This window comes from Rhinolophus ferrumequinum, chromosome 6 (genome assembly GCF_004115265.2).
Source record: "Rhinolophus ferrumequinum isolate MPI-CBG mRhiFer1 chromosome 6, mRhiFer1_v1.p, whole genome shotgun sequence".
Taxonomy (NCBI): domain Eukaryota; kingdom Metazoa; phylum Chordata; class Mammalia; order Chiroptera; family Rhinolophidae; genus Rhinolophus; species Rhinolophus ferrumequinum.
Genome location: NC_046289.1, coordinates 27966995 through 27978605, shown reverse-complemented (window position 1 = coordinate 27978605; position 11611 = coordinate 27966995). Strand labels below are relative to the sequence as shown.

General features: G+C 48.9%; 1 protein-coding gene across 2 annotated transcripts in view; it reads right to left on the bottom strand.

The window, feature by feature from the left end:
* Positions 1-8148: 8148 nt before the first annotated feature.
* Positions 8149-11611, bottom strand: part of DCAF5 (DDB1 and CUL4 associated factor 5) — an 84476-nt gene continuing 81013 nt past the window's right edge. For both annotated transcript variants that reach the window (XM_033108097.1, XM_033108098.1), the window contains exon 9: positions 8149-10795. In XM_033108097.1, the coding sequence (XP_032963988.1) occupies positions 9029-10795 (1767 nt within the window). In that variant the 3' untranslated portion in view covers positions 8149-9028. The remainder of the gene's footprint in view (positions 10796-11611) is intronic.

Sequence of the window (11611 nt, the reverse complement as noted above, 5' to 3'; positions counted from 1 at the left end):
GTCTTCATGCGATGCCTATGGCCTGCTGGACACTGTGCTGCTGATTTATATGTATTTTCACGAATCCACACAGTAACATTGCAAGGTAAGCCTAACCTCAATTTTGCATATGAAGAAATTCAGGTTCCAAACCTGTCCCATGTCACAGAGATTTAAGTGCCTGGCTTTCCGGGCTACATTCTTTCTACCATGCCAGTCTACTCCCGACTCTCACTTTCCACCCCAGCAAGGCCCTCGTCCCTCCCTGACTCACTACTGCTACTATTCTAGGGTGACTGGGGTCTTACTCAGCGTGAGGGAAAGAGATTCCTTGACACCAGGAAGGGATGGCAGGGAAGCAGCAGCTGCAGGAGAGAAGTGCCCAGAAGTGGGCAGGAAGGGGCAAAAGGGGGTCTGGTCATGAAAAAGCAGGGGTGGTGCAGAAGCTGCTTCTCACTCTCACCCTGATCCGATGGCCCCTCACAGAGCAGGGCCCACAGCGCCTCCTCGGGGGAGGAGGACGCAACAGCAGAAGCAGCCTGGGAACCTGGGCCGCTGAACCTGTCCTAGGCCTTGAGGTCACGCTGAGGACTGAGAGGAGGAGTCCCAGCGACTGTGGGCTCAGTGTGTGTGTATCACGGAAGTGCACTGTGCTCAGGTTTTCCCTCCAGCGCTGACTTTGCAACAAGCTGGGCTTCGGAGGCTGGCTGGTCGTGGGGCTAGTAGGCAGGTCAGAAGAGGGGAAAGGAAGAGTGGGGACAGCCAATAGTGCACTCCGCATGGGGACAGGGGGAGAATAAAGGAGAACCACGGGGCTCCAACACCTCCCTTCCTGGACAGGGAGCTCCACTTGATGGAGCTTGCAGGACTGTGGTGTAAAGCCGAGCAGGCCGTGCTGCCCACTCTGGGAGGTGCCCTCAAGTAGACCACAGAGTGAACGGCAACCCCAGGGCGAGGCTCCACAGGCTGCAGGAGCAGAGTCGTCCTGCCCTTGGGTGCCTAGATCTTCTTAGAGAGGCTGCCTGTTATTCTAGGTTTTGAAGGTGGGAACCCTGGAGCTTGAGCACTGTCTACTGTCTAGCAATTGAAGAGGCTATCACCTGCCACGAGGTCAGCTGCTCCCGGCAAGGGCCTGGCCAGAGGTCTCCTTCCTGGTTGGCAAGGCCTTGCCCCTGGTCCCACAGGCACCCGCGGCTGAAGTGACCGAGTCCTTGATCTAGCCCTGCATCGACATGACAAGGGCCAATCCCAATTAAAAACAAAGTCTAAGGGAGCTCACTGGATGCAACAGCGGATCCTCTTGAAGGAAGACATAGCTTGGCCTCGCAGGCCTGCTGTTCTAACGCTACCAGTCTATCGTGAAGGTTTGGCGTCTTCCCAGAGGAGACTGGAGGCTCGCTCACCAGGGGTCCCCTGCCTTTTCAGGCTGCCATCCTCCTCCTGGCTCCCCATCACCCCTGTGGTCCAGTGCACCAACCAGCCCAGGCAACCCTCCTCTGCCCTCCCTTCTGAGAAGAACTCAAGAACTTGCTTTCCCCTGAATTCTTCATTTCACACGTTAACCTAAGGGATGAAAAGGTAAAAACAGTGTAGATGTTTAGCAGGCAGGGGGCCCAAACCACCCCGCAGGGATATCTCAAGTATACCTGCCAGTCTTAGGAGGAAGTGAGGTTGCAGACTGCACCCCAAGTCAGGGGAGACAGAGGAAGTCAGTAGCTGCTGATTGGACTCAACTGGCCTCACGAGGAATTGACAGAGCACCCTGATTCAGCTGGAGCCCAAGCCTGGGACACCTTCACGGGTTTCTCTGCAGAAGGACAAGATGGGGGACGTGTAGGGTTTGGACTCCGGTCTGAGGACAAACTTGCCTTTGTGCCAACTCTCTCTCCTACAGCTTGCCAGATCTGGAATGAGGCAGAGTCTCCACCAGCTGTTCTACCTACTGGGGTTCAGCCCAAGGCTGTCACATTGGCGCTGACCAGCCTTCCCAGAAGGCTAAACTTGGCAGCGCTTGCGCATGCATTCCAACCCAGGCAGCTGCTTAAGGAACAAAGTGCTCGGGAGTTTCCTCAGTTTAAAACTGAGATAAAGATAAAGAGATCTGAGCTCTAAGCTGTTTCTCACAGCTAGGTTAGGAAAAAGACCTTACCAGGACCCGATAGCCAAAAAGAACAGTGATTTGAACCAGTCTTCTTGGGCCAGCAACTGGGCAGATTCCACTTAAAATTTGTTCCTTCCTCTTCTGGTTCTTGGGTGTTTACAACTTGAAAGGTCTTCTTCCATTCTTGAGTCCCTGCGTCCCTAAAAGCTGACAACCTCAGTTCCCACCCTCCTTTTACCTTTTCTTCCCGTTTTCGAGCATGTTGATTGCTCCTCTCTGAAAATCATTCAGAGAAATTTATTGACATGTCCTCCTGCTGAAACTTCAGGATGGCACTCAGCAACCTGGGAGTAGTCAGAGTTGCTGAGAGGTACAGGGACAAGTCACACGTTAGTCGGCATAATTGGCCCTTATGTTGATTTTTTTGGGGGGTAAGAGTGGTCCAAGCTTAGGTGACCCTTTTTCCCTTTGAACAAGGCTTTCCCCTCCTAACCCTTCCTCATTTTTCAATCCCCTGCTACTGCCACACATATTGTAAGCAGAAACCCTCCTGGCATCACGCTGGATGAGGGTGGGGAGATCAAGGCAAGCACCTCTCCCCAGTCAAAGAACCACATATAGGAAGAGCAGGATGTGAGAAGACCACCAGCCTTAGAAGCCAGACCAGGCCGCTATCCAGCCGTGGGCTCTGTCTCTAAAATGAGGGCGCTGGACTGGATGATGCAGCTAACCACCCCCACCCCCCGCCTTCAGGATAAGGTCAGAAATGCTCCTTTAAGCCTGAACTCTTCCATGACCGCCCAGTCTCCCCACCCTGGCTCTGGCTTCTCTTCTGGCAGATGTGTTTTATTTGAAAAGCTTGTTCTCCTGAGTACAATTCCATTGCCTCTTTTCCATCAGCAATTCAAAACCTTCCTCTCTCACATTTCTCTGCCTGCCCTCCCCAAGTGCCACGAAGGTGCTCTGGGATGTCTGGTCCAGGTCTGTCCTCAGGGCGTAGTAGGCCGAGACTGAACTCTGACCGTTTTCCCCCTTGGCCTGCTCCATCTTCTGTTGGTGTTTGCTTGTTTTTATGGTTTAGCTTCTTGAATCAGATGTGACAAACTATTTAACACACATACATACCGTTTCCCCGAAAATAAGACCTAGCCAGACAATTAGCTCTAACACTTCTTTCGGAGCAAAAATTAATATAAGACCCAGTATTATATTATGTTATATAAGACCCGATATTATATTACGCTATATTATATGTTATATTGTATTACATATTATATTATTATATAAGACCTGGTTTATATTATATTATATAAGACTGGGTCTTATATTAATTTTTGCTCCAAAAGACGCATTAGCGCTGAATGTCCGGCTAGGTCTTATTTTCGGGGACACACGGTACACGAAACAATCCTCCATGGAAAACTCTGGTCAAAAGTTTTCTTTGGCATGAACACAGAGCATTTCCATGGCTTGCCACTCTCCTGATTCTTTAGGGCTGGCCCAACGCCAGCTTAGAATTTCAGCTCGGAGGGCCAGGGAGTTTTGCTGTCCTGGCTCCTGAGGTCTGGGTCACCTCCAGCACCGCCACGCTGAGACTACAATTTCAGGAAGTCTGCACTCCTCCCCTACCCACTGCAGACTTGCTGCTGTAAGCAGGGATCTGGGCTGCCTGTCAGCCAGGCCTGGCTTCATGCTCCCAGCTCTGAGCCTGTAGATAGCTGGCTGCCCAAGTTGGAGGTGGTGTCCTGGGCCCCAAATTCAGCTTCAGTCAAGTCCACTATAATGGGGATAAATTAGTCTTGTCCTGTGGTTTCAGATTAATAAATTCTTTCTCCAAAGAACTTACTTTCTATATTCTTTGGCGGACCCCACCCGAAAAAGCCTTCTATGTGGTGTGCACATTGATATCAATACGCAGTAAGAGCAAAAATGATATGCTAATGAAGCAAACAGCAGCACTTCTGTATATCAGGTACTGGTCTAAACTATGTATTATACATATTCATTGTTTTCCCCATTTTACAGATGAGCGTGAGCCTCTAAGCAGTTATGCACTTGCCAAAGATCCTGGCTCACCTACTGGTGCTGGTGGGCACTGCGGGAATGTCTCAGGAATGAGAACTCATCTCGACAGCCCATGGAACGGAAAAAATCAGGTTTTAGAGTTGAGAGGACCTCTGTATTTCAGTTTCCAAGAGTTTGAGTGCTTTGCCCGAGGCTCATGCAACTACTCCACTGAAGAACCAGTATCGAATCCACTTCTTTTGCTCGTGCAATGCCATTTCCATCCCACTCACAGGTCCCTCAGGGGAAGAGAAAAAAACAGAAGTTAGCCTTAACAATTTAAGGCAGGGTCTTGGAAAGACTAGAAATGTTAGAAAACATTGATTGGTCGGCCCCAAATAGGCACTAACCAGTCTCGGAAGTCAAGCAGGGCAACGTGTTTCCCTGTGAAAGCCTGTGCCAATCCCCACCAACCACGCTCACCTGTTTTAGCTACATGTTTAAGTGTGGTGTTCAGATCATCATATACTCATTATTCTATGGAGTTGATACGTTCTACAAGAGAATTGCTCCCAAACCAATCCTGCTTTTTAACTGACGTCCATTATTATAAATTAAGGGTTTTACTTGATGACCAAGTGTTATAGAAGCCAATCCATGGCATGTTCGATGCTAGTTCTGTGGATCTGGAAGGCTGCTGATTCTACCTAGCATTTCATTTCTTCCATTGCAGAGTCTTCCCAATCCCCTTCCCTCCGCATGTCCTCCCTCCCAGCTTCCCTAAACCACAAGAATGTCTCTCACGAATGAGAATCCTGGGTAAGCACCCTGACATCTTAGCATTTTAATGCCTTTCTCTGGCCTTAATGGGGTTATTAACAAAGCCAGATAGAGGGAGACTTGCAAGCAGCATTCTGTACCTCAGCTGGAATATTCCATTAGCTCATGGCTTTGGGTTCCAGGAAGAAGTCATTTCCCAACGTCAGTAATTCAAAAGGCTAGATGTCCCATCTCCTTAGGATGTGACTGCCTTGTAGGTAAGCACTGCAGGACCCTTATGCAGGATCCTCCAGTAAACTGTTAGGTGAAGAAAACTGGACACCTCCTGCCTGTCCCCGGCCAGGTCAATGCTGGTCCCAGTGGTGTCTCTGCCCCTAGGCAGGCCTCCATTCTGAGCGGCACCTTACCACTTTTGTCCTAACAGTGAAATGCAATTAAGGTGCAGATGGCTCAGATTTCCTTTTCAGGTCCATTTTTCTTCTGCTGCATGTGGGAAGCACTGAAAAAATTCAAAACTACTTTCAGGCACTTGAATTCATGCTGTTTCATTACAGTGTGAGTACTCAAGGACAAATGAGTACTCACACTGAAATATCCCACTTGAGAGAACCAACCACGCGTGTTGTCCGAAGCCATGATCCTGCTGCTATGGGCAAGTCTGGACTCACTGAGCCTTGTTTCACCTCAGTATTTCAATGTGGCGCCTGACCAGTGCCTTGCTCAGCTCGTAAGGGAAGGGCAGCCTTCCTTTGGAGGGTCTCGTTTACTCAAAACAGTCTTGGTTGGCAAGAAATTTTCAGTTAACTGAAGGAGGTAGCTTTACAGGCAGGATAGGTTTGTTTTTTTTTTTAAGAAAAAAAGTTCGCAATGCATGCCTGAGACAGGGCAGGAAAAACAACTTGATATTTGGAAACATCAGAAAATCTAAGTTCTTTGGGGGCTGTTTATATCGTTTCACCGCATCACTCCCTCAGTTCCAACTAATAAAAGGGTCAATTCCAGAATCTCACTATCCTGACCCCGTCTAAGCCTGGTAAAGGAGACCAAGCAGGTATCTCCCCCGACCCTCCATGTTGTTTTCCAGATGTGACTTTTGTCCCCACACCTAGAAGTGACAATGACATTTGGCATGGATGTGGAATACCAGTTTTTCTTTTAGTCTTTGGTTGTAGCTTTGAATAAAGTTTCCAACTAGGCGAGAATTAAAACAGGAAAGAAATGAAGGAGAGTTGTCTAAGTAACCAAGTCTTTCCTGGAAGAGAAGAGGAAGCAGTGAGAAGTGAATAACAGGTTTATTTGCACATACACAGGAGGAGAGTTAGTGTTGCTGGGACAGAGGTGGGTTTCTCAGGAGATAAGGCTTCAGCAGAGGAAGGCACCTTGACAAACAAGGGACTCCTGGCTTGGTAAATCAAGCACAGCAGCAACCTTTGTTTGCCCCAAGCCAACTCCTCTTTTAACTCGTTTACTTGCTGTCCTAGAGACACAGGAATCACGTGCAAAACCACGGGGAAAATAAAGTGGACAGAAACGGTTTTACGTATCTGGACCAGCCACTTAAAATTTTATGTACAGGATGCAGAAATAAATCATAAGAGGCACTTCTGAATAGCTCTTAATGTAAGCAGTGCCATCTGTCCTGCCAGTAAAAACACCTATCGTGGAAGAATCTGGAGATTAAATGTGCCTCCAAAGTTGGAGCCTCAATTCTGCAAGGGTTTAGGTAAAGGGACCCTGGCAGGAAGTGGTTCTGGCCAGGTTTCCAGGACCACGATCACAGACAGGAGATTTTTGGAGATGAGAGTGCAGAGGCTACAGAGATGAGCGTTTCTCAGCCGCTGCTGTGGGCGGGCACCTGGGGGGCCTATCCCCTGACAAGCTGAACTCAGGGTGCTAGGAAGTCTCTACCAAGAATGTACAGCATCCTTACCAAAAAACAATCGAAGTTGAACCAGAATGAACTCTGACTTCTCTTTTGAGTACCCAAATGAGAGGAAGCCTTTTAACATGAAAAGGTCAACTTCTGCATTTGGTAACTACCAACTGGCTAGTTCCCAAGGGAACTTTACTTTATTCTCCAGGAAGATATGTGGATTGTCCTTAGAGAAGTCATAAGAGGCTACCTACTGATTAAATAAAACAAAAAGATTGGGTATGCTGACTAGGAAGGGGAAGAGAAACACACACTGAGTGATTATGTCTTTTTTGTATATAAAGGATTAAAAAATTCCAATTTAATAAATTTTGGAAAAGCAAATGTAAAATGACTTGGGCTTATAAAACCAGAATTTACAAATTATCTGTGAATAGTCAAAGGCAAACCATAGAACCATTTTGATTACAAATTCAAAGTAATTCTAATGGTTACAGAATCGCTTTCCCACTCCCCCAGTGAGATTACAGGTGTTAAATTGTCAGCGTCCCCACTGCTACTCACGCTCCTTCATCTCCTCCTCCTAAAACAGTGTTTTCACACCCAAGTCACATCACACATACCAGGCACATCTTTCCTTTCGCAAAGCTCAGCAAGATGGTATCTCCTTTTGGCTTAGATTAACAACCTTCCTTTTATAAATAACCCCCCACCCCCACCCCACTCCCCCAGTGCCTAAATCCATCGAAATCCTCATCCTCCGGTTGTTTCCCCTGGGTCCCATTCCAGTAGGACAGGTCCTTTGCTAAAAGGATTAGTGAGGTCACACCAGTCACACACCGGGTCCTCTCCACACCCTGCGGGCTGGGCTCCTAGTTGTCTAGCACCTTTGTGCTCAAGAAAGTTATAGTGTTCTTCTCTCTTCCTCATTTCTTGTATGTCCCGCCTTTTCATAACATCTATGCCAGCAAGATATTTGGTCATTCCTAGGTCTTCCTGTCTTGTACAACCCTTCAGTGTTAACCAAGTGACTGTAACCAATTGCAATGCTGAAAATCTCTTGGTCTTTTCCCCTCTCAATCTTTATCTACCTCAATAAAATGAAGTCTCTTCTAGGAGCCAGGAGTCTTAAACCACTGACTCCTCCCTCCACGCCTTCGGCCTCCTAAGAGACTTACTCAATAAGAATGTTAGATCTCTGCGAGATCTACTCAGAACGCCACAGCCTCTGTCAACTGGAAGCCTGACGGAAGATGCCAGGCCCATCAATTCTCACCAATCATTTTGGGTTGAATTAAATTAATATAGAACCACACTCTGCTCTTTACTACACTTTTTAACACAGCGACAAAATCCACTTTAGTAGTTTGAGCACAAATCTTGTTAGAGCTGTCTTTTCCCCTCCTTTCAATACGCCTAGACGCCATCACATGGGGCCAAGGAAGCGCCTGCAGGCCTTCTGAGTTCCTCCTAGGAACTAAGCACCTAACTGGTTAAAGTGTTACCCACAACTAGTTATATTTTATGGCCTCCGTACAGTATGTGTTGCAGCACTGTTCAATTTGCAACCAGTGAAATTTATCAGGGATCTATGTTCTCTTGAATCTGACCTTAAGTGCTACCCTCTCACTAGCATTAAAAACGCTCCGCTTTTAGAATGTCTATATTAAATGCTCAATGCAGAAGTGCTACTGAGAAAACACGGAAGGTTTCTTTAAGAAAGGAACCATGCTTTCCTTTCCAGCACTGCCAGTGGGCTGAAGGCCTATTTCCATTTTCCCCTCCAGTTTTTCAGCATAAATCCACTACTCACTGGCAGCACAACCCGATTTAGCAGGCACTCATCATTAAGACCAGAACACCAACGGCATGTAAACAAGGTGATATGGCAAAAAGTACAGATCCAGAAGATCTTTTCTGATGGAGAACTGAAAGAAAAGTCTGAGACAATGAGCTCACGCGTGCCAGCGCACACACACAAGAACAAGTAAAACATCTCAACAAGGATTTACTTGAACAGAATCCGCACAGGTACACTATGCCCAAACTTTACTAGAAAGGAGTCACTTGGATTTTTTCCCTTTCTTAACACAGCACAAGCCAATGGCCAGCTACACATCAGACCCATTGTTGAATAGAAGGGAGCAGCAGCAGACACAATATTTAGGCCCCAGTTGTATGTGCCTTTAATACTTTTTTTTCCTTTCCTCTTTGTTCACTAAACAGGATTAAAATTTTTTTTTTTTTTGTAAAGCTCCTTTTTGTAGCTTTTTGTTTTCCCTTTGCATTTATCATGTTTTTAATTTCTTCTCTGAGGAGGAATTCTCTGAATCTGTATCTTCCAATTCGACTCGGTGCCTTTTGAGGCCACTATGGCTGTGAACAGCCCTGCTGTTGTCTGTGCCTGGGGTGTCAGTGGGGTCCTCTCTCGTTCCAGCATTGGGGGTCTCACAGGCCATTTCAGACCCACAACAATCTTTGTGTAGTAGTGTCCCTGTCAGGGACAAGCTATGGTCAGTGTCCGAATGTCCTGGGGAAGAGCAGGCCACTGCCTCCAGCTCCCCAAAGTTTTGTCCATTGTTGTGGGGGTGAGGGAGGCGGGGGTGTAAGCGTCCATTGTTGTGGTTGGCACAGATGGTTTCAAGGCTCCTCTCTTCACTGTCATCAGACTGGGTCCTGGGACAGTTGCCAAACTCGCTACTGAGAGTGGAGCCAGATGCCTTGGGGACAGGAGGAGAGGGCGGCTCCTCAGCCCGGCTGCTCAGGCCCTTGCTCAGGGCCTTTCCATTGAGCTTCTTGGTTTCAAAGGAATATTCTACAGAGCCACCATTGTTAGTGTCCTGAGAGGTGTCCTCTGGTGCCTCTGCCCGAGAGTGGCTGCTGTGCTCATGGCCTGGGCCACTGCTGGGATTTCTGGAAGAAGTCCCTTCTTTCAAAGCATCCTTACTGCGGCCTTCGGGAGGCACATCCTGATTCCTCTGGGCCATGGAGGTGCTTAGACAGGCTTCCTTACTGGAAGAAGGGGCTGGGTTGTCTTTGTGGCTGGTTCCTGCTCTCCCTTCATCTGCCTCCCCAGACACCAGGGAGCTCTCTCCATCTTTGTTATTTGAGTAGGAGATGTAGGAGTAGCGGAGCCACTTATAAGCTTTGTAAATCTTTCGCTCAACTGACTCTATGTCGGAAGTTGGTGATGCCCGGCTTGGCTGTATCTCCAGAGCAGAAGTGCTCCGCTCAGGGGAGGAGGTGGGAGAGGAGGAGAGGTCATCTACTTTGATCTGGGGATAATCATAGTTGTCTTCTCCAATGTAGGTGTTGGTGGGCTTGGGTGGGGCGCTGGGCCTCTCTTCTCGGGGCATCTTCTGTCGGCGCCGCATGGCATTCCGCTGTCGCGTGGATGCTCGGCGTTCATTCAGCTCCTCCTCGTCCTCGGAGCTGCTGGAGCTGCTAGAGCTGCTGGACTCATCTTCAGGGCTGGGAGAACGTGGCCGGGGGAAGAGATCTGTGTCCAGTTCAACCTCACAGGCGTTTTCTTCAGAATCGGACTCATTGGAAAGAGCCAGGAGGCGTTTGTCCTGGTAGCGCCGCAGAGCTGACATGCGCTGCTGGCGAGAGGCTGCATCCTCGCACGTGGGCGGTGGCGGAGTGGCCGCCACTGCGTTTGTGGTGGTGACCCGTAGAGGTCCCAGGTGGAAGGTGCTGTCGGCAGACTCGTCCACTGTGGGCGGAGGGGAGCGCGGCAGCGAGGCCGACGACTCGGAGTCGGTGTAGCCTGAGCGCTCGCTGACCCCTGCGTGCAGCTGGAGGATGGTGCTCTCGCTCAGGTCACTGTCGGAGTCAGAGCTCCAGCCCTCGATCTCGCGCCGCACCAGGGAGTCAAAGAAGGCCATCATCCGGGGGTCTTCCTGCACAGACTGGTTAGCGTAGTCATGCGACAGCCCACTCCCGCTGTTCAGCACAAGGCTGATGTACTCTTCGTGGGTGTAGAGGCAGCGGGAATCATCCTCAATTCGACCGTCCAGGTCTCCGGTACATCCCGGCTGCTTGTACGGGCTCCAGATCTGCACATGGGGCGAAAACAAGACCAATAAGAGCTGACTGGAAAGTATCTAAAGCGGTGGCTATAAAAACACCAAGGCAGAACTTCCCCAGACCCTCCCTGTCAGTTAGCCAGGACTTGCCAACCAACTTGAAAACTATATATTCATTGTCAGACTGGATTATATGGGGCACACAGGAAAACCCAGGCTTCTAGAATCAGATGTGGGGGGGGATCATGGTCTAGGACATAGCATTAGTCAGGAGACCTACGTGGTGTCTCTAGGCCCAGGATAATCATACACCATTTCCCTCACAGTACCGCTTTAGCTTCCTCTATTAGTATGGAAATTACAATAACCCCCTTCACAACCTCAGAGGACTGAGGAGGACGTAAAGATTGGCCAACGTGATCAACCCTCTCAGAAGACTGAAGCTGTGCAGAGGGGCACCACTGGGCTGAACTGAAAACAGACCCAGCAGTCAGTCCTCCGCCACAGTTAATATTTCAGCCTGTAACTCCACTTCTCCCCAACTGCAACATTTTCTATTTTTAACTTATGGGAATTGCTTACTGGAGCTTGATGAGAATAGCCAACTGCCTACACTGCAGTTCCCTCTTGGACATGCAGGCATCAGTTACCCAGGAAACGGGGTTCTCTTAACCAGGGAGCTGCTGGCTCCCCAACTCTTCTCTCACTGCAGGAATGGGGAGGACACCCCTGCCCCAAGACAGCGGCCCAATCCCTTAACACCTCTCCACTCCATGGTCTGCTAGCCTAGACCTGGGCTCACAGCCAAAGATGGCTAAACTAGGATTCAAACTCAGGTCTATCTGA